Here is a 23,567-nt window from a genome sequence, read left to right on the forward strand (position 1 = left end):
TCTAGGTGCCTAATGTCTATTACAGCTCACTATATGTATGCCAAGCTGTGTGTAATGGCTCTGGCTCACTGTATATAGGCCTAAAAGTCCCTCTTTGATGTTATCAACGTAGATATTACAAATCTGTGCGCATGGTTTACTAATCCGTGGGCACGGTTTAGGAGTAAATTGTAAGAAAACCGTGCCCACTGATTTCCGCATCATTTTTTTTTGTACCAGGTGACCCCTGGGGGGCTCCACAGTTATCCTTATTGCACTAGGTTTATAGATTAATAATGCTGTGTGTTGAGTATTCATTCATTCAGCACAGAAATGTGTCAATTGCTTTCGTTGTTCTTGTTATTGGACTAGTTTTATAGAGAAATAGAGAATCAGTCAGGAACATTTCAGGCTCAGAATTTGAAGCCCCTGCTAACATATTATTCCTTTTCTCCTCCTATCCAATCCATACCACAGTGTGTGGTGTTCTGAGCCAGAGCCAAGGCCTCTGTAAGTCATTGTCAGTAACTGTTGTTGCCCTTGTAATTGCTTTCTTTCTACTTCCCTCTCTCCCTTCTGCTGCACTTTCCTCTTTACCAACACAAAGAGAAGAGCAGCCCATCCAGGGCCACGGTCTCTGTTTAAAACTACTTCCAACCACTATTTACCACATACTTTATCTAACACTGTGATAAGTCATGATCCCACAGAAAGTCCAAGCCATGTCCAAGGTCTGTGTTCAGTGTGTGTGAGTCAATGTTAGAGTCAAAACCCCGTCACTTACTGTACTCCACTGTGCACCACAGGCAATATGTACCATCTAGGCCCAAGGTTTGTCTCGGTCGATAAACATAGTTCCTCTCTTTGCTGTCATTCCATTTTCTATCGATGTAATGCTATGTTTGTTAAAACATAACAAGGGCAGCGCGGCAGCAGAGCCTTCAGAAAGCCCCATGAGCTTACAGTGGAGGTATTGTCAGAAGAGAGAATGATCAGTCTTAACCTTCCTCTTATTTCTGAGCAGAGATACAGAGGTGTAGGAAGAACAATGGGGGAGAGACAGAGTTGGCGCAGGAGTGAGAGCAAGGTTCAACACTTTCTCGACCTTGTTACACAGTGGGATGGAATTGTGAGAGAAAAAAAAATCGGGGTATGAAAAAGTACTTATAATATGTGCCACTTCCCTTGTGTAGGATGCTTCGCTCTGCGCAGGAACAGGCAGTGATGTTATGCATAGAGACTAGAGAAGAGCACAGAGCTACACACCCCATGTCACTTTTGATACTTAATTCACCCCATTCTCTCTTTGTTTGTTTCATATTGGCCTATTTACGGCTTGCTGAGGGTAAAGATTCACCATAAAAAAGTGTAAAGTGTGTGAGCCATTGTTTACTTTTTCAAAAAATGGTGCATATGTCAGCTTCCCTGCGGGATGGAGAGAAGAGTGCTTTTACATCTGCCATTCTTCTATAAACACACCACCAGCCTTGCTTCTTTCTTTCCCTCCCCCCCCCCCCCCCCACTCCCTCCCTCCACCTCTCTCTTTCCATCTCCCTCTCTGGTTTTTACTTTCCCTCTCCTTAAACGTGAGATGAGAGGAGGCAGCCAGGATAATTGGCCATGCGTCAGTTGGGCTGTTTGATCACGTAACGCGGCGGAGGCTACACACCTACGTGCCGCTCAACAAACCGTCAAATGTAGCACCGGAGGCAGAACACGGCTCCAAAGGGAGCGGGGGACCCGTGCTGTGTAATGATGGTAAAATGGAGCAGTTTTGCCTGTGCTGGTGTGTGTGTGTGTGTGTGCGTGCGTGTGCGTGTGTGTGTGTGTGTGTGTGTGACTACCAGCTGCAACACAGCTTTGAGGGCTACAACTGGGATTACATTTTTGTGTTGTTCATGTTTTAAGTCCCCCCAAAAAGCTACAGAATCCACATATCCGCCACCCAAAAGCCTCTGGCTCCTCAAGAGCCATAGCTTGAACGTTAATGTATAATCTTCTTTCACACTTACACTGTACACATCCCTTACTCCTTTTCCACTACCCTGGCGAGCCTATATGCTGCGCCCGTAATTGTCGAGACAATTATGACAGTGGAGGAAAAAAAAAAGTGATTCTATTTTCATAAGCTTCCGATGACTCCTTAGATCTCTCCCTCCCTCCCCGCTGTGTTATTGTTTATTTCTGCGGTAGAGGCAGGCGGTAGGTATATTTTGATAGGAGCCATGCCTGGGAGACTGCGCAGGCTCCCAGGGGAGCAGTGCTGTCTGTAGCATCAGCCACTGTCAAACCACTGAACCATTTAACAGCGTTCACGGCGAGATCTGCCTCCTCTTTTAACCCCACCGACTCAAAGGCAGACTCTGACATTGTTCCCAGACAGATGTGAGGGGTCTCAGCCCTTCTTTTTTTTCCTCTTCTGCTTTTTTCTTCCTCTTCCCTCATTCCGTCTCCCTCGTCTCCGCCTCTCCCTCCTCTCTCTTTTCCCTTTCTTGTTTTCTCCCATTTTCCAAGTGTAATGGGGTGAGCAGAGAGACTGGGGAGTGTGCTAGACAGGTTGGCTGGTCAGGAACAATACGGGCTTTAAACCTTACTAACACACCTCACTGAGTCTGCAGGGGAGTGGGTGGGCCAAGTCGGTGTGTGTATGTCACTGTGCGTGCGTGTGTGTGTGTGTGCATGCAGGGCCAAAGTAAAGCCAACACCAGAATATACAGTTCTTTCAGTGACCAAAGCTCTATAAAGTTAAATTAAGGTAAATTTTCTGACATGGTTGTGGTTGATTCATCTCTTATAGGGCAAGGTCAGTGCCAATCACTACAATCCTAATAATTTTCTTCATCTTTATCACTGTCTCCCATAAACGCTGCATTTGATGACAGTTGTGCCTTGTGCACAGAGACAGCGTCACCCTGTTTCTATTGAAAATTTAGCTAGTTATTGTTATCTATTAGTAGAGATATTACTAGTGATTAGAATTTGCATCACCTTTTTAGTTGGATTGATTCCATGTCAGGAAATGCACCCTTTACCAGTGCAGAAACACCCAAATTAGGCGTTTTCATTTTCACCATACTGTGTGTGTGTGTGTGTGCGTGCGTGCGTGTGCGTGTGTGTTTTCAATCACCTTTGAGCATGTGGCATGTGCACATGCCTTCCCATTTGTCTTTGTGTTTGTGTTAGTGTGTGCGCACGCTAATTGCAGGCTTACTCCGAAAATTGTGTGATCAAGAGTCATTTAATACCTCCTTTTTAAAAATGCATCATTAAATTTCCATATGGCATCAGTAATTTGCATACTTATGCATAGGCGATACATGTTTTTGTAGGACATCAAAAGCTTTCATTCCAACTTCTCTGCATACACACACACACACACACACTATTTATTCCCTAACAATCGACCACAGGGGTGAAGTCGAGGTTGTGAAATTCTGTTCAAACACTTTCGCATCCCCATTCTGATAGCACTGATTTGAATTCCACTTCCACTAATTTCCCCATATGAAGACTTCTGCAGCTCCCTATAGATAAAAAAAAAAGATTGAGTCAGAACATGTATAGCAAGCACCCCCCACCCTCCAGCCCCCCCATCCACCCCCACCCCCCATCCCCTCGCCCTTTCTGGCTCTTTGAACTCTTTCTTAGAGAAAACGCAGCAGCCTATTCAGCAGGGAGAGAGCTTCTGTAGTGACGCTAGATAGCTAGGCTGAGGCTCTGACTGGCATTGGAGGTGCTTGTGGGGATTGAGGCTACTTGGGAATGGTGTTTGTTAATATTTAATAAGAGCAGCTCCTCACTAGATCATATCTCTGCCTGGGTTTATACACACTGTCAGCCAGGGACGTGCACCCGCATGCTGCCATGTAATTATGGGATAGGTGGGGGAGGGGGGGGGGGGTGTTGTGTGTGTGTGTGTGTGTATGCACATGTGTGTGTGATGCTTCCAGTTTACGGATGCTGCTTTTTTATGCTGCTCTGCTCCTGTCCTTGTTGATGGTGAGAAGGCCTTGTTTAAGAAAGGAAAGTTCTCACACAGGACAAATGGTTGTTTACAAATCTTAATGAGAAGAGTCCTTAGTCTGTGTGTGTGTGTGTGTGTGTGTGTTTCTGTGCGTGTCTGTGTGTGTATGCTCACACTTGTGTGTGTGTGCGTGTGTGTCAGTGTTCATTTTCTCTGAATCATGGCTCCAATGAAATCGCAGAAAGAATATGTTTCACGGCCCTTGAGAATGTGTATTGTGCGTGCCGTTTATTTTTTCCCCCATTTCCTCCGAGTGGTCACAATGGCTTTTGTGCATCACTCTTGAAAAGCTCAAGGATATGAACAAATCTCTTCATTTTTCCGGCACCTTCTATTGAGGAAGTGCAGACAAAAATGGCTGGCTTATTGAGAGCAGCGAGCACTTCGCAATGAAGAGTCAGTGTGATTCGCAGAGGGCTTGAGAACAACAATGCGGACGGGAGCTCTAAACAAGTGGATTTTAATGAAATACCCCCATCAAGACAATGGATCCCTCTACCTTCTTCATCCAGGCTGCCTGGTTCAAGTACGAGGAGAAAGCCAGAGAAATCTTAACCCCTATCTCCCTGTCACCGCAATATCCACCACAAAGAGAGGCAGAAACAAAGACAGACGGAGAGGAAGATGGAAAAAACAGAGAAGAAGATTAAGTTAGCCTTGCCTCTCTGTCAGCACCACCAATACCACCGTCACCATCCCTCCCCTCCCCTCCCCTCCCCTCCCCTCGGTCAGGCAACTTAATCGAGATATCAAATCTTGCTACTTTTCCCCTTCTGTGAAGTGCAGGTGGCCCCTGCTGTGGCCTGGTTGGACAGCGCCCGGGGCAAGGGCCACAAGAGACCTGGGCTGGGGCTGAGTGTGTGTGTGTGTGTGTGTGTGTGTGTGTGTGTGTGTGTGTGTCAGCATGTGTATGGGGAAGTCACAGCAGGAGGTCTCCCATAATAAGGCTGTCTGAGCGAGCAGTGGGCTGCAACTGACGAAGAGGACCCCAGCTGTCACAGGGGCTGGCGGGCGGTCCACAGTGGCCCACAGCCACCCCCTACCCACACACACACACACACACACACACACACACACCCCAGGGCACCCACATGACCCTGCTTGACACCCTATGAGACTAACATACGCGCAGGCATGCGCACGCACAAGACACAGGCACACAGAGAAACACACAGGAGTGCTAAACAGCCATAGCAGAGCGCCCCAAGAGCAAAGCCCCATGAAACTGACGAGAGTGAGGCTGCGATGTGGCGCGCGCACACTCACACTCACACACACACTCACACACACACACACGAGAGAGAGAGAGAGAGCGATGGACCGGCCCATCTTTGTATTTGAGTCCCTCGGCATGTTGGTTAACATCTGCATCAGTGTGGATCTCCGTCCTCCAATCCACTGGCAGCTTCTTTGTTGTGCAGCGTGACAGCCTGTTGAGAAGAGCACACAGCGATCCCACTGCAGGACAAACTTGTCAATGGGCCTTTTGAACATCTTCCTCCTCTATCTCTTCGGATCTACAGAAACCGGCGCTTACATCACCTGCAAATGGTGTTGTACAACACACGCACACACACAAACACGGAGAGCTTGTCTTCACATATTGTAATCATATGATAGTCGACGGTCTCATGTGAGACTGGAGGCCAATCGGGCAGCCTGGCAAAGAGAGAGAGAGGCAGGCCACCTCTCTGATGGTCTGATTTACACTACAGAGAGAGAGAGAGAGAGAGAGAGAGAGAGAGGGAGGGAAATGAGGGACAGAGGATAGGAGAGAGAGAAAGAGAGAGAGAGATGCTGTGCTAGAGAGAAATTAAATCAGTGGCTAAATTATTGCATGATTGCCCATTCCCCAAAGACTTGGGCATCATTTGGTAGAAAGTGTCTAATAATTGGTTTTCGGCCATGTCAGACACATGCAATTCCCCCCGCTAATGGCTCTGTTAGGAAGGACTAGGCCTCCTGGGTCAGAGGAGGACAGAAAATAGCCAGACGGCAAAAAGCGCCCCCTACGCCCTTCCCCTCTTCTTTTTTTTTTCTCAGACAAACGAGGGAACGAGAGAGAGAGAGGGAGAGAGGGAGAGAGATGGCAAGAAAGAGAGAGAGCGTGTGTGAGCGAAGAGGAAATGAAGTGGCAATAAGTGCAGCCAAAGGGGAAATGCTCTTCACTGTGAGTTTAATACATCAGACTGGGGATTTGGCAGCCCGCCACACAGCAATTGTTTACCTTTTTGCTCACTGGCTGCATCTGTTCTGTTTTGTAAACGGCACTAAACTATTCGCCCGTAAACACCGGAATCAATAACAACTGCTAAGGGAATTCCCTTATCCCGCCCCTCCCTCTCTTTCCCTCCCTCTCTTCCCCGTGTTTTCATCCCCCTCTTCCCCTTCCCCTCGATCTCCTCCTCTCTCCCCCTCTTTCTGTTCCCTGCCAGTCAAGAGGAGTGTGTGTGTGTGTGTGTGTGTGTGTGTGTTTGTGTGAGAGAGAGAGAGAGAAAGGGAGAGAAAGACGGTGCTGTTGAGCTGGTGGTGGAACCCACAGGAGAGACAGACGAGGAGAAGACTGATGGCTCGCCAGAAATACCTGCTCTGTTTGTTTTTGACTTTTGTGTTACATCGCTGTCATTGTTAAGAACTGCACACTGAAACTGGCCACCATAGACCTACAGAGTTTGGTATTTTCAGCGTTTTATTTTCAGGATTCTTACCCCCGTACGGTACCCAAAGCACCCTCCTGCAGTGCTTTCTGTTGCTGTAATTCACACCTTTTGCCGAATGTACTTGACATCTGCGTGTTTGTTTCGAGGCTTGCTCATAAAGACACATACTGCTTTTATGGTTATCACAGTAATGCTGCTGAGCATTGATTTATTTTTTTTTTTTTCATAACAACGACCTTATACGGTAATGTCATACAGAGGAGCTGTCACCATATTCACATTTCCTCTCTCCGCCGCTCCTCACAAGTCTATTCAAGGTGCCTCGTTTCCTAATTAAGTGCTAAGTCCAACATTATCATATGCTGTGAACATTTTCCTCCTGCTCACGGTTGTACGGAGATGAAATTAAATCATAAGATATTCAGGCAAAATGATGACTAAGTCCATTTCAGGGGAAGAAGCTGTCCTACTTTCAGCGCCAGCCTTCCCTTATTGATTCTCAGTACATTGACCTTTGGTTGAACCCTGCTGGCTGTTAGTGCCCTTCCTCATTCTGCTCTATGGGACATGCTATGCGCTATGCTATATGACACACCTGGGTGCTCTTAAGCACACCCTCTCCATCAACCGGCTATGAGAGCCTCCATTTGGCTTCACTGTTGTGACAAAGGTATAATGAGGTTTAGATGGCTGTGTACTAGACTGCTATGGCTATAGGGCTATTTGGCTGGGAAGAGGGCTATAAATACCTATATAGCCTGGGCTGCGGGGCTCGACGAGAGGCTGAGGCAGAGCATTGCCAAACATCAAGGTCATGTGCGACTACCCAGCGTGTGAGTTAGTGAGCAAGTGAAAACAGACATAGGGTCACGGATGGAGGGAACGAGTGGAAGGAATGGCGAGAAAGAAGAGAAAGAGAAAGGATGCTTCAGAAAAGGTGGACAGATGAACAAGTGGTGCTTAATGGATGCTCTGCTCAGATGAATGCCCCCAAAGAAAGAGGGGTAGGGGGTGCGGGGGTACAGTGATAGCTTTTTAGAGAATCCAGCGGCTCTCCCTCTAATGTGTCCCTGTCTCCTCTAGTTTAGATTGTTTACTCTTGAGTTGTTGACAGCTTTAGTTTGCCCCGGCATCCAGGCACAGAAAGCTCTATGTTGATTTTCTGGTGACTTCAGAAATAGACATGATTGGTGGTGCGTGTGCGAATGTGCGAGCTGGAGGATGAGGCCGACGCGCGTGTGTCAGCCAGGTCACGCATGTACACATGGAGTGCTAGGTATTCTTTCTGGCACAGGCTCCCACCGGACCCCATTACAGAGGAGCTGCCGAGCTGTGGGTCCACGCAGCTTAATTACACACACACACACACACACACACACCAGACAGCTACACGACTGCTATCCACATGCAATCTCTAGCATACACGCGCACACACTTACACATAAATGCATACATGTATGCACTTACACTTGCAAACACAAACAAACTTGAGGTCAGAATACATTCCAAGGTGACTGTAGAGTCTGGGAAGCAGAGTGGCAATTATCCAGCAAGACTGACATGTGCACATGTATGTGAAAGAGCCTTGCACAAATAGAGTTATTTATAATGACCTGTATTACATGCACATAAACACAAACATGCGCATGTGCACACACACAACTGAAACGCACACACGTACAAACACACTCTCATAAACTCACAGTACATGCACACGCACACACACTCATATAAACACACACACACACACACACACGCACAGAGTCAAAGCTCATGCATGATTAAGCTAGGCATCCTTAGGGACTGTGTGTGTTGTCATATTGTCAGATTTTGTTTAACAATATGGCAAAATTACATTAGGATCCAGAGGCAATAATGTCACAATTATTGGAAGAGGGCCCCCTCTTCTTTCTTTCCCTCTCAACGCTCAATCATCTCCGGGCTTTCAGAGCCAAGGCTAATACTGAGCTCATCCATTCCCAAATGCCTTTGCAGTGGAGGAGCTCATTTAAGCGGACACACAAAAGTATTTGTGCATGTGTCTGGGAGTATGGCAACGCATCTCCCGGCCGCCCATTCTCCAGCTTAATGCGGAACATCCCCGGGGTGATGGCTTTGGCAGCCTCCAAAATGGGAAATCCATATTTGCCGAGGGGGTCATCGGCGGGTTAGGGGGAGAAAAGTTTTGTGCCGAGAGAGAAGGATGTGCATGTGTGACTTCTCGGGGAGCAAAGTTTTGCATATTTTTCCCCGTCTCTTTGTTTGTGCTGTGTATTGGGAAAACATGAATGGGTCGATATTTATAAGAGGTGTCGTGCTAGGCAAGAGTTGAGGAGGGGGAGCGGGGTGTTTTCTGATGAGTGCATGTAGGTTGGGAGGTTGAGTTGAAAATCTACTTTCATGAAATTGTTTATTGCCTGACTGAACTGTCGACTATAATGCAGCTCTCACTCCTCTATCTCTCTCTCTCACTCACACATTCACAAGCATACACTGTTTCTTTATTTTTTCCTCTCCCCTCTTTGACTTTCTTTGTCTTCCATGTCTTATTTATCTCTCCATGTATCTTTTTTTTTCTACCCCCCCCCCCCCCCCACACACAGCACCGCTGGAGCTTCCTACGAAAGGCAGAAGCTTCAGTTTGACCTCCCACCAGTTGGGGGCGCTAACCCAGCTCGCCTGCACCCTGCTGGGGCTCGAGAGCAAGGTGGAGGAACTGGCCACTAACATGGCCTTCATTAATTGTGCTGGAGAGACTCCCTGTGTCAAAGGTACCAACCCCTTCCTCCCAACACACACACACACACACACAAACACACACATCAGTCATATCCATGGAAGTCTCTCATCTAGGCATATACACTCAAGTACACACAAACACACACATTGTTATTCTTTCTAGCAGGCAGCTTTGCAGACTGCATAGATAAACTTCCCTAGACATAAGTTCGGAGTTACGTCTGAAGAAATGTGTTATTCTAGCAGGGAATTATCCTGGGTGTTATATAAGCCTTTAGTATCCCTTTAGTTTCCTCTTTCCCCTTTGAACTGCTGCTGCAGAGATGTTAAATGAAAGCTTTTGGTGCATAGAGTAATTTCCATAAAGGTTACATTTACAAAAACAAGACTTGCAGAAAGGCTCAATTTACAGAGAGGTAAACAGCCTTTAAAGGGCAGTTATCCAAATCATTAATTCCAGGCAATCAAACGGCTTAATTACCAGAAATTCATCAGATGGGCTTAAAGGTCAAAAAGTGACGCGCTCGCTGCTTCCTCCTTCTTCCGTTCCACGCGGTCTTGTTCGGCTAAATTGCCTCGCCTGGGGTCTCACTCCTCGCCTTCTGATTAGAGAACTGTGGCCTTGATGTTTGCGCCTTTTAATTCCAATCCCCCCCCCCCACCACCACCACCACCACCACCACCACCATCCTGTACGCCCCTCTTTATATCCCCCCCACACCCCCCCCCCCCACTCTCTCTGCCTGCCCACACATCCACACACGCTCAATGGATTACCCCATATATGGCTGATGCTATCTGGGTTCAAATCAAATCCAAGCCCTGAATTTAGACTCGTAAAACCGTCGCCGTTAGCGTTGACTGCCTGTTACTGCTCCCTCTGAGGCATGTACAGTTATTCTCTGGTCACTGTGTCTCATTTGGGCTAGTGGGGGTGGATGGGAGCGATATGACCCGTTTCTGGCTCTGGGTTATATACAGATGCTTTCATGTTACAGCACTTGGCGTTCGGCCAGGCTTTTAACACGCAATTCCATATATTATGAGTGATATGGAAATGTTCATGCTAAATAATGCATAGATTTGAAAGATGCTATAGGCTACCACACAGCTTTTCATATTTCTCTCATTCGGTTCCATGTGATGTCTCTTTCACGGTCTTGAGTTCACGAACCTTTACTAGTCTTCAGTGAAACTTCGCTGACATGATTTGAGCGCTTACCCAGGCATGCCTTCTGTTTAGTGTCTTTTATGTATATTTTAAGGCATATCATATGAATTTAGCATTAAAATGAACATTTTATGGTCATTTAGGCATCTTGAAAAAGAGCAGAGAGGACTCGGATGTGCCAGCGGATGGCAACAAGGCCGCAGCAGACACTCTTCTCCACACACCAGAGGTGAGACTCTTGTTTGTGTAACTCTGTATGTAGGAAGCTGATCACTAAAAATATAGGAAACATTAGGTAATACCTAATCTCGCATAGCCACACCTCCGCCTTGAACTAATGGAGAAATTCAAGCAGAACAGTTGGTTAGAAAAGGTCGGAGACGCTGCTTCAAACCAATAAAATTGCGCTAAGGCGGAGCATGGTGCTGGTGCTCACCTGTGTATTGTCCTAGCAACTAGACCTGAAGATAACAGAACATTCCCCACTCCTTATTTTCACGTCATCTTCTGAACTTTGACCAGCATATGCAGTGTCAATCCCTTTGGCTTTTACAACAGCTACCTGTTCCACTATTATTGATGTGAGAAGACAGACAGAATGCATCACAGGCTGTCAGCCAGGTTTGATAAATCAAACTTTTACTGTAGCCTGTTGGTAAACACGCCAATACATCCCTGTTTTGGAGCTAAGAAGCTTCAATTTGATGTCAAGAGCATACTTCTGACAAACAGAAGCAAGTCTAAAATCAAAGTTTTCCTCCATTTTTATTGTTAGCGTAGCTAAACTAAAAAAGGAAAAATGTTTCTGCCCGGACAGAATAACAAACCAGAGGTGCCGTTTCTGGGGTTATCCAAAAGTACAACTTTAAAAGTTTTTTAAAGTTTATATTCTTTTCTATTCTATTCTATTTCTGCAATGTCTGCCGATATTTGGCTTTGGTGAAACAGTTCCATTGCACATTTTGACATGACTTTTAACATAAGTCAACCTCAGACATTTGCTGCCTCTAGAATGTGTCGTTCATGCTTCCCATCACTTTTCATTATTACAAAGAGGCAAGAATCGTGCTGACTTCATAGCCAAGTGAAATATCCGCACTGATTGGCTGTTGGCTCATCTCCTGTTCTGCAGGCACTGACTCTGGAGTTTGATTGGAGGTCAGCGTTTAGGGGGCTGGTCCCTCAGATGGCGCACTGTGTTAAAGTGGTACTGGATGATGTCTGTGCCAAGAGTCTACAGCAAGAGGAGGTCCTACATTCCTCTGGACACGCCCCCATCACCCTGAGCAGCACTACTGGACACGCCCCCATCACTGCCTGCAACACACTCCTCAGAGAAGACTCCTTCCACACCCACTCAGAGAGAGAGACTCCCAAAATGATCGCCAAGGTACTCCCAGATATAGAGATATGACATTGGATTTGTGTGTTTGCGTGTATGTTTGTGTGTCACAAGGGACAGTCCCTCATTTATCACACTCAGTACTAGCAGCTGTTGAACAGAAGCACTCTCTCTCTCATCTTCTGTCCTTCTATCTCTCCCTCCATCCTGTTTCTTACATAAGGCAATGCTACTTCATTCTCTCTGCCCTTCATCTTAATTTCAAGTCGTTCTGCTGTTTCTATGTGTAAGAGTCAGCTGTAAGACTCCTAACACCTCTCGCTCCCCACCACACACACACACACACACACACACACACACACACACGCACACACATTGTGCACATACTTAAACTATAAGACCCCAATGTTTTTCACAAACATCCCTAGAAAGCTTCTTCCTGCTAATTTTCAGTTTTGTTTTTGTGTGTGTGTGTGTGTGTGTGTGTGTGTATACACAGTACATATAAACCTTCAATATATACGTGCAAAGACTCTTTCATGCACATAGCATGTGGCTGTACGTGTGCATGCCTGTTTTCCTGTGTAAGCTGGTGTCCCTGTACACCTTCTCCTCCCTTATTGCTACCCGGATATGCAATGTAGGGCTCCCCACATCTTCCAGACCCAGGGAGATTAATGGCTGTGTATGCCCCAGCGGAGAGCACCTTCTACAGGGGAGAGTCCAAATGGTTTGGGCCTGACATGGTTGACACCCCGGATCAGACCGGGCCCTGGGAAGAGGCATCGGTATTTCTTGGAGGGATATAAAAGGGGAATACACTAGAGACACAAGAGAGACGAGAGGAAACCAAGAACCAGAGTGGGATGTGATGAGGGATAGAGAGTGTAGAGAAAGGTGTGGAATAGGGGGAAAGAATAGAGAGTATACAGAAGAGAGAGGGATGAGGCACAAAGACAAAGAGGCTAGGGTAGAGGGCAGGATAAAGGGATGGATAGTGAGAGGGCCTGGGAAAAGGCAGGGAGAGGTGGAGTAGACACCAGAGATTGACTGCGGTTCCATTACCAGTCTGTTCTCAGAGGAGAGAGACCGGTCTCTGATGTGAGACCGGGCTTAGAGTCTAACTCTACAAAGGCTCCTCAGTGTTTGGGGTCGGACTGCCACATCCTTGTTTTGCTTTAAAATGACACCATACTGTCTTTTTTCCCCCCACCTCTTCATTTTCTCTTCCAATTTACTTCGACTACATGCCCAACTTGTCTCCCTCGAACTCCCTCAAACTTCCCCGAACTCATCTTCCTCTGGCTTCCTCGCTGCTGCCCGCTGCTCTCCTCTACCCTGCACACCGTACATATTCTTATCATCGCTGCTTTGCTTCCTCTTGTCTCTCTCCCTCCTCCTCCCCCTCTGCTCTAGCCCTTTTACACTGACAGTATTTGTGGCTCTCATTGCTAACGAGTGTCAGAATTTGTCTGCGCTCAGGACCTGTACAACGTATTTATGTGTAGGTCAACGCTTCAAAGATGAGAGCCTTTCAGCCCAAAGGTTATACATGCATGCATTTGCATTCAATAGCACCCAGCCAGACAGACATCCAAGACGAGGCCTGTTAGATATTATATATATATTCCCCCCCCCCCCCCGTCCTTTTTTTGACACATGCCCTAGTGTTTGAGCAGAGAGCAAATTACTATACAAGACCTGAGCATGAAATATGGCCAGTTCAAAGGCATTATGATGGATCAATATTTCACTCATTTATATTCATATGTTCATACCTCAATCCCCACTTTTTTTCTGTGCAAACCCACTCCGCTGTCTGCATTACCATACATATGCAGGCTGTGGTACTGTATGTCCATCAGAGTAGTTTAGGGCGTGCACAGTTTTTTATTGGCAGCAAGGTGTACATTGAATGACAGGTGATTCTGCATTCATACTGATCATTCTGTGGGTCATTCTTTGTGACCTGTTCCCCTGACAATTACCATACTGTACATAGGTATTGCACTATAAGACCATCAGTTTAGATGTTGCTTACACTGGAGCTGTGCTTTACTGGCCTAATATAATAGAAAGCAATTTTATTAGGTGTGTTACATGCAGTAATTGGAATTTGAGTTTTTGAAATGCGCAGTAATTTGGTTTTGTGTTGCTACACATCGATGCGGAGCCAGCCACAAAGCAGCACCTCCAGAGGAACTAGGGCTTCAGTGCCCTGCGTGTGGGCACTACAGCAGTTTAGTGGGCATAGATGCAATACCAGATTCCCCTGTAGTCACCAGCTGGAATTCACCCTCCTGTCAGTACCTGGGATTGAACTTCCTTTGTTCTGCTGGGCCCTTCTGACCTCGATGGCGGCTGCCTATTATAGCAACAGAAATGCCTTTTCTGTATTCAGACTTCATTGAAGCCCTCACCTGCTTCTTCAGTTCTAGTCTAGCTCGTCTATTCTAGACATTCCACATTCTGCGCACAAACAGGCCTCCCTAGCACTTAAAAACTTTATACCATCTCTTTCACCTTGCTGCAATAGTCCTGGTGGGACTCTGGGCTTTGATCTTAGCTAGTTAAGGTTTCAGTCTGACTTCGACGTGGACGCACGTGCGTGTGTGGTTGTTTTTGTGTGAATGAATGTCTGCTAGTGAGTGCATGTACGTGTGTGTGTGTGTGTGTGTGTGTATGTGTGTGTGCCAATACTGTATGCGTGTGAGATGCTTCTCCAGGGCCTCCCCATCACCTTGGTGATACAGTGTTGTGTCTGTCTGTATCTGCGCAGACAGCCCGCGGCTCGCTCTCCCTCTCTCACAGCTAAGCTCCTAATGACTACATGTAGTCAGATATTGACTTAATTGTCCAAACGGCCATTGTTTCCAGGCCTTTTAGCTCCACTGGAGGCTTTTATGGAGAAAATGCTGTGAAGAGATTGTGAGATTGTCAATTGTGTACACACATTGGACCCCTGATCTGACAGAATGTCGAACTTCCCAGCCAGCCTCTACAGTAAGTCAAGTAATGGAGTGTGTGAATCTAGAATTACTCTGAGGTGAGTAATACATGATGTGAATGATCGATTCATTAGATAATTAGAGTATTGAGTTTTCTGTGTTATGATGAAAAAATGAAAAAAACAAATCTGATCTTTTCCTCCCTGTGACCGGGCTTGGTACTGTAGCTCCTGCAGGAGTTTGGGAAATATCCTTTGTTTTATGGCTTTTGAATCAGCCTGGCTCGTAACTCACTTGTATAGGTGTATAAATTTGGAGGTGAACTCACACACATATGTGACTCTTTGGCACTCGCCTGATCTTCTGTTATTATTCTCAGTGTGCTGTCAATAGGAAGCACATGAGGCAGTTTGTGTCAAGGTGTGTGTGTGTGTGTGTGTGTGTGTGTGTGCGGTTACAGATTGCAGGCTTTTTCAAAAACTGGCTTAGTATCTAGTTCTCTGCAGTGATAGGTAAAAGATGCATTTTGTATTTTTAAACGTCCCACAGTCACGCTGAAACTCTGTGATATATGAATCATGTGTAAATGATATATTAATGTCGTGGATTCAATATTTCACACGCATATTGAACTATTAATGTATAGCATATGGACTCTATGCAACCCCCGCAAACACACACTCGCCGCACACACCTTTAGCAAGCACTGACAAACGCCCAGACCGCCTATCTGTGTCCCAGCAAGCACACACACTCAACACTTTTAAAGCGGCCTCATCAGCCAGTCTCCCAGCCCCTGGAGACAGGAAGGTGTAGGCAGCCCCGTCCCTATGGGCCTTTCTCCAGGACAAATGTGGAAAAATGAGATAAGTGTTGCTTGTTGCTCTCCAAGCCCTGCAGTATAAGGGAAGCTAAAGGACTTCTATATTGCTGAAGCCGCCATCTCTCTCTCTCTCTCTGTCTCTTTCTCTCTCTCTCTCTCTCTCACCTTTCTTTGACCTTATCCTTCTCCCCTCTTGGCACCTGTCTGTCTCCCCCATCTCTCCTCCTATATACCTTTTTTTCTCTGAATGTGACTAACTTGATGCATGCTGTTATAAAACTAGACAAGCGCTGATGTATCCTCAGAAGTGCAGGTTTTATTTGACCTGATACCAATTATGTGTGTGCAGCAGCAAAGTTTACACGGAGGACATGTCCTGAGTGTTTCTACATCTGTACTCTACATCTGCATTGATCTTTGCTTTTTCTGCTGGGATGGCTCGGACGGCATTAGGGGGGGAATTGCATGTATAATTTTCTCCACTCAATCCCAAATCCTTGTCATTCTGATGACTCCTCGCCAGTTTTCCACTATTTACATCTAATGAGCTCTCTTTTTTTGATGTTTTTCTACGGCTCTCCTCCTGAATAATTATCCCTCTGTTAACGTAATCACCTCGTCTTCCCCTCACCTCCTCTTTCTCCCGTCAGTTCTGCGGTGCCGTCGTGGCCGAGCTGGACGCTCTGCTGCCCTTGGCGGTAGCCTGCAGGGACAGCTCTCTCCTGGAGGTGCGATCCAGCTTTGTGGAGGCGTGTGGCAGGGCAACATCTGCCGTCCTGGGCCGTCTGGAGGAGCGGGCCCTGGAGGTACCGTCCTCCGCCCCCCTGAAGAACCTGCCTGCTCTGCTGGCCACTTGCATTTATGTGTACCAGCGACTGGGGCACTACCATGGCAGGCTGAGGGATTCAGCTGCTACCACAGCTAGAGTGTAAGTTGAGGGTGTGTGTGTCGTGGGATTGTGTGTTTGAGTTTTGGGTATTGGCTGCAAGTTTATGTATGTCTCTTAGTGTGTGTATATGCGTGCATACATGACTTTGAATATTAAATACTAAATCCATTCCCATACTCCCATAATTCCTCTGACAGGGCATCAGTGACATAAAATATCGCAATCTCAATGAATGCAAAGATTTACGCTTTTAAGTAACACAAAAGGAACAATGGAAACACCTGAGTTTTTACTCTCCAATGATTTTGTTGGATTTATAGTTGCCCTGTGTCAATTTTGAATGCAGCGAGGTTATGTCTGTCTTGCCAGCGGTACTAAAACACCATAATTGAGCAGTAAAGAACATGGATGTCTATGTGAGTGATGCCGACTGACTGACCTATTCAGCAGAAACACAGAAATGGGTTTGTTGAGAAGCAGCTGGTTCCTCCCCAGCAAAGAACCAAAGGTTGCATTTACAAATACACAGAATTTGATGTTACAGTCCTTTGTGCCATCATCCAGGGTGACCGTTCATATAGATGTCAAAGAGAATGATGTACTAAACCTCAAATGGTGACTACAGAGGACATTTAGGCTACGCCGTCATAAATCTACAGGACCATCAGACAGGCAGCACCATTCACTGGCCACCTAATCTAAATGTTACAGTGTGAGTGTGGGTATGTCACTGGGGTTATCAAATGGGCACCTCCCATCACAGATGTTTTGTTGAATCAGGCCCACAACACCTCCAGAAAGCTCAACAGGGATTTCTGGCGTCCCAGAACTAACCCCCTCAACACCAAACACAGACAAAGCCACCTACACAACCCTGCACCTATGCCTAGGCTTAACTCCAATTCCCAGCATTATATTACAACAATTAGCTAACTGGACAGCTGACACTGCTGGCTTGGAACGGCCCGCTCAGCAGTTCAGAAACTAAATTGTATTAACAATTATAGGCTAAAGGGACGGCTGATTCTGCTGGCTTGAGACGGCCCACTCAGCACTTCAGAAACCAAATTGTTTCAGTAAACAATTATACTGAGAACTGAGAACGGTGTATCACAAGTCACTCTGGCTACCATGTCTATGCTATCATATGATATGTAACTTCAGTCATAATCAAAAGATAGATATTCATTAAGCAAAGACAGAGAGAGTGGGTCTGCTTTGGAGATTACAGCTTCCAAAATCTGTGCCTTTGACACAGGCAGAAAGCAGAAGAACAGAATTAGAAATTTCAAGGGAAAATGTAGTTTTGAAATGAGGAGGAGGGGCCCCAAATGAGAGAGAGAGAGAGAGAGAGAGAGAGAGAGACAGAGTAGAAATGATTGACAGGTGGTAATGACACCCATATTGTGTCTACATCTGCTGAGTTTTTCTGCCCCATAATACCCCTTTAACCTCTGCTCTCCACAGATCCCCTCTAAAGGCGTCCCTGGTGCCCCTAGTGCCCTCCCCGCTCCTGTTGCCCCACCTCTGGCCCCACGCACCCCTCCACCTGCACTTGCACTGTGCCCCCTCCGGTCATAAACCACCTTCCTCTCTCTACACCATCCATTCCCCCTGGTCTTAAACCTCCTCCACCCCTGTTAAACTCTCGCCTCTCTGGAAAGTATCAACATGAAGGCGGATTAAAAGGATACGAAATGTCACACTGAACTTTTACAATAAATCTCCCATTCTTTCATCTAATCATTTCACCTCATCTTTGTTTGATAGCTCCCTGAATATACAGTGGTCAATTATGCATCCTGGATTATAGCATCGTGCCCTATTGGACTCTTGACCTCAGTGTTCCCTTTCTTCGCTCTAAATATATCATGTGTATCATAGGTTATATATTGCCATTCAGTAATCCCAGGGTTTGTTTTCTGTCCCTGCGCCCAGACCCCTGACCCTGCTGCCGATCCAGAAGTACCATGATACAGCAGAGGCCTTGAGAGAGCAGCTGACCAGCTACTGTGTTCAGGTGTGTTCTGCCAGCATCCTCCACGACGCAGAGAGCCACCACTGGACCGACCCCAAACCCTTCTACGAGGTAAAGTGTCCACATATTAACCCTAAAATCTATGAGGTAAAATTCCATTTTAACCAAAACACTAAAATATGTCACATCATCCTAAACACTTCTCCATACTGTACTGTAACCCTCAAAGCTGAATACATATTGTGTCCACAAAGTGTAGGTACAGCCTCATATAGTCTCAAAACCACCTATGGGGTAAAATGTCCCATATTATCCCTAATATGGCAAAAAAAAAAAAAAAATCCTATATCACCCCAAACATTTTCATACAGATAGGTAACGTTACTATTACTTAAATCTGAAGTACCACTAATTTAAGCCCAAAACCTGAAATAAACTAGCATTTATTATATACCACCAAACCCTATATATCTCTGTATATCTTTATTTATCCCAAATTCTTCCAAAAGGAACAGTAACACATAAAACGACGTCAGGATTGTCTGTTGTTGATTCCACTCCTTTCATTGTAAAAGCTAGAATTTCTAATGCCACGTGTCTTTGCTGACTTGTTCTGTAGATTTTGAGGAACTCTAGGAATTATACTCTGGAGCTTTCCTTCGCTTCTTCTTTTCATTCCCACAATACACCTTTACCTCCCACTCTCCCTCTTCTAACCCAGCCTTCTACTCTGAGCTCCCTGAGAACATCTGTGGCTTCCGTGCTGCCCCGGGGGCTCCAGGGATTCAGCTGTCTGAAGTCTGCAGTCTACACTGGGACTGTCTGGAAACAGCATAGGGCCCCTGGAACTCCCCTACCTTTATGCCCTTAAACCAACCTAAACCTCCCCTCTCTCTCTTACTTTGCCCCGCTTTTGCCTTTTTTTCTTTGTTCCTCCCTCCTTCCTTGGGTCAATCGGGTCAGACAGACCTGCTGTGCGCAGGTGTGTGCTTGTGCTCGAGTGTGCCTGTGCGAATGCGTGTGTGCGCACATGAATGCATATGTGCGGGTGTGCACGAGTGTGTATGAATGCGCGTTTCCGTTTGTGTATATGTGTGTGTATGTATCTGTATCTTTGGTCTGTTATATATGGTGTTTAGTTGTATGCATCAGGTTTTAGTGCAGTCCTGGATCCCCAGCTCTGTATCTTGGCTCTCACACAGCTCAGCGCAGCTCCAGACAGACCCAACTCCAGCCCCTATTTTTTCTTTCTTTTTTTACATTCCCATTGATATTGGCATATGAATAGCTGTTGGCACAGAATAGATGAAATACTTAACATGGTATAATAACAGCAAATTAAGTCAGTTGACGCGATCAAAGGAAGTTTAGAACGTGACCTTGGCAACCATTCCTGTCAATCATGGATTTTGCCTTCTTTCGTCTTCAGAGCCAACATGTTAATTTTCAGCTGGAAGGGAAAAAAAGCCATCATGGGTTTCCAAGTTTATTCCAGCCTCAGTTCCCTGTCCCAGACTCAGTCCTCCTGCGAGGTTATCATTGTTGCCAGGCCGTCATCGCTAATAGGAATTTGTTCGTAGTTGACCTGCCTTGTTAAATAAAGTTTGAATTGAATGGAAGAATGAAACAGTGCAACCACACACATGCCGTCGTGGCTCCTCTTGGTTGGGATCCAAGGTCTGTGTCTGGGTTCGCTCTGCTGAGTCCACAGGCAGAGGATGGAGGCCTAATCCCGGACGTAGAGCTCGGTCACGCTCTCCATCCACCACCGATCCCTAAATGACTGGCTCCAGGGAGGAGAGGGAGGGAGAGGAAGGAGAAAACTAAACGACGGGATAGATGAGGTGAAGTGGGAAGAAAATGAGATGGGACTTGAGGGGCATGATGAGTTGAAGATGGGGGGAAGTTGAGGAGTTTTGGCTGCGTCAGTATGTCCATCACACACACACACACACACACACACACACTGTCCGTTGGTGGAGTTCATTGTTGGAGGTTAAACATGAGGAGTTGGGGTGCAGGGGTTTAATGAGCGACATTCTCTTGTGTCTGAAAACAATTAAAACTGCAGGGTGCCAGGGTAATAATCTTTTCACCCTCTCTCTCTCTCTCTCTCTCTCTCTCTCTCTATCTCTCTCTTTCTCTTTCTCTCTGTCTCTCTATTTCACTTTATTCAGAGAACTTCTGGACTCTTCCCCTTGTCTTTGTGTGTATGTGCATGTACTGTATGCGTGTGCGTGGATGTGCGCGTGTGTAAGTGTGTGTGTACATGCATGTGTGTGGGTGTGGGTGTGTGTGTGCGTGCGTCTGATGTGATGTGTTCTCCAGTTCAGGACTTTAAAGCGGTCTAAAATCCCAGCGGGGCAAGGAGCCCAGGTGCAGAGTGCAGGTGGCGTGACCACCGAGACATCCTGGTGTTGACAGACCTGTCTCTGTCTCTCTCTTCCTCTCCTTCATGTTTTTTCTCTCTCTCCCCCTCTCTCTCTCTCTCTCTTTCTCTCTCTCTATTTTTATCTCCTCCTTCTCCTCTGTGTTCTCTCTGTGTTTTTGCTTCGCTCTCAATGTCCATATTATAATATATCTTCATCATGTGTAACCCCCCTTTCCCTCCCCAACCTCCCCCCCCCTTTTTTTTTTGTTTCTCCACAGGGTGAGCGCTGTTCCTTCTCGGTGCAGATGTGGTTCTACTTCCTGTGTGGGTTGCGTAGCGACCTGTGGGCGGTCCTTCCAGCAGAGTTGGCCCGGGAGGTGCTGGGCCAGGTGCTGTCTGAGACCCTACAGCTGCTGGTGCGAAGATACGCCCGGGCCCGGCCTTCGTACAAGAGACACCTGCAAATCAGGTACTTCGTTGTCCTCTCTCACAGTAATACAAGTATCCTGACCCGTAGTTTGATAAAGTGTCACATTTAGTTTTGCTGTTACATGATGTTCAGTAGATAAGTGTTCTAATCAACAAATATGTGAACAATCAACTAATGAAGTATCCTGCAGAGCTGACATATAAAAGGATGATAACGGTTTCCTTTGAAAATGGATAATTCGTTTCAACGATAATTTGTCTGTGGATTACTGGCAATTGTTGATGACTTGTTAGGCCTTATGTGCACACATCTCAGAGTGTTTTTCATGTTTTGATTTGCATAAATCACTCCTCCCCTTCCATAGAAAAATGACATCAGGGTTCATTCCTCACACAGATCTGTGCATGGCCTACATGAGTATAGACGTTGGTGTACATAATAAAGAACTCATCCTAAGTGACGGTGACTTCAGGTATTGCATCACAACTCCTTGACGAAGCCCTGCATGATCTCTGCTGCCTGCTCCCCTTCCCTCACTGCTGGCCCAGCTCCACTCAGCTCCTACGGGCCTGATGGTGGAGGTCTGAACGTAGTGTTAGCACATCATAAACACGCTCTCAGTCCAGGCTCGGGACTCTCCTGTCCTCCTCTCCATCCTCCTCCTTCTTCCTTCTCCTCCTCTGATTTTCCGTTTCATCACTGGCTGATGACGAGGAGCAGGTCAAACCGTGACATGCAGTGAGAGGAGGAGGGAGAGAAACTGATAAGGTGCAGTGTACATGTACTGCACTGCATGATGTCAACACAAAGCCTGGTTTATGTTGCTCAGAGAGTCTGTGTGTGTGTTTCTGGAAGGACAATTGTACAAAGTGTAAGGCTACGCTAAGCAGATAGAGTTTCAAAGCCCCTCCAAGCTTCCTAGGTATATAACCCTCACATGGGTACTCTTAGGCTACCTCAGATCTCCTGTATCTGTCTAACCCTGTGTGTGTCTAACGACCGTTTTGGATCTAGAGGGAGAAGCGCGGGGATGAGGAGATGAGAGATGATAAGCAGCTCTCCCCAACCAATTGAGGAAACAGATTTATAGGCATTTAAACGTGAAAGCGATGACTTTTATAGTGAAATCCAAAGCCAGCAGTACACTCAACTTTCCAACTGTAAACTCACCAGGAGGTTCTATTATCTGACTGGCCAGCCAATGAGGTTATGTCACGATGTGATAGAGGATTGCGACCATTGAAAACAGGGATGTTATCTTTCAGTGCTTTAATCTGTCTGTCTGTCTGTCTGTCTGTCTGGCTGTCTGTCTGTCTGTCTGTCTCTGTCTGTCTCTGTCTGTCTGTCTGTCTGTCTGTCTGTCTCTCTCTCTCTCTCTCTCTCTTACCTTCTCCTGTCCCTCACGTCTCCACTTTTCTGTTTTCTTCCATATCCTTGCCCTTTCTATTCCCTTATTGTGTGTCCAAGGTGTGACATTACAGCAGTGTTGCTGTATGTGGAGCAGCTAATGTGGAGTGTGTGTGACTGTCCCGAGGCCTTGGTGCGGCCCGACTCTTCCTCAGCAATTGCCATAGTAGCGGGCGGATCCAACTGGCCATACCAAATCCACAGCCTTTGTGACCAGCTCCTGACAGTCATGGTCATTGTCACAGCACCCCTATCGTTTCTGTATGGGTTGGTATTTATACATTTATTTTAACAAATTCTGACTTACAATAGCGCAAGCAAAAGGTAGGGATTAGTCGAATGCCTCTGGAGCCACATATATGCCCCAAATGACCTGGGATCTAGTCCCACCATAGACTTGACGGCGCATAAGAATGATCAAAGTGGGCTGTCCACTTTCATTTAAAAAACTCTGTATGACATTAATGCACATAGCATATATTTGGTTTTAGGATATTTTAGGATATCATGGCTTGAAGTAGACTGAAATAGATCATGGGTTTTCAGTACATTGAAGATGTAAAATTGGCATGTTTGATCTCTGTTACTCTTCAGGACATTTATGAACAATGCTGCGAAAGAGTCGACACCACAGCAGCCTGGCAGCACTGGAGTGCACTGGCTTAACGCTATCGACCCAGACCTGTTTACAGAGCAGTCCATACGGTAGGTAAATCACACTAACATAGGCACACACATGCATGTGCACACGCACATACACACACACACACACACACACACAAACACACACACACAAACACACACAT

General features: G+C 46.3%; 1 protein-coding gene across 1 annotated transcript in view; it reads left to right on the top strand.

Annotated features, from left to right (window-relative positions):
- The window catches only part of kiaa0825 (KIAA0825 ortholog), a 115,774-nt gene that overhangs the window by 10,488 nt on the left and 81,719 nt on the right, over nt 1-23,567 (top strand). Inside the window, exons 6-13 of the mRNA XM_071927495.2 lie at nt 9,267-9,434; nt 10,717-10,802; nt 11,706-11,963; nt 16,337-16,614; nt 18,514-18,664; nt 21,203-21,393; nt 22,822-23,028; nt 23,356-23,466. Of these exons, the coding sequence (XP_071783596.2) occupies nt 9,267-9,434; nt 10,717-10,802; nt 11,706-11,963; nt 16,337-16,614; nt 18,514-18,664; nt 21,203-21,393; nt 22,822-23,028; nt 23,356-23,466 (1,450 nt within the window). The remainder of the gene's footprint in view (nt 1-9,266; nt 9,435-10,716; nt 10,803-11,705; nt 11,964-16,336; nt 16,615-18,513; nt 18,665-21,202; nt 21,394-22,821; nt 23,029-23,355; nt 23,467-23,567) is intronic.

This window comes from Centroberyx gerrardi, chromosome 8, assembly GCF_048128805.1.
Source record: "Centroberyx gerrardi isolate f3 chromosome 8, fCenGer3.hap1.cur.20231027, whole genome shotgun sequence".
Classification (NCBI taxonomy): domain Eukaryota; kingdom Metazoa; phylum Chordata; class Actinopteri; order Beryciformes; family Berycidae; genus Centroberyx; species Centroberyx gerrardi.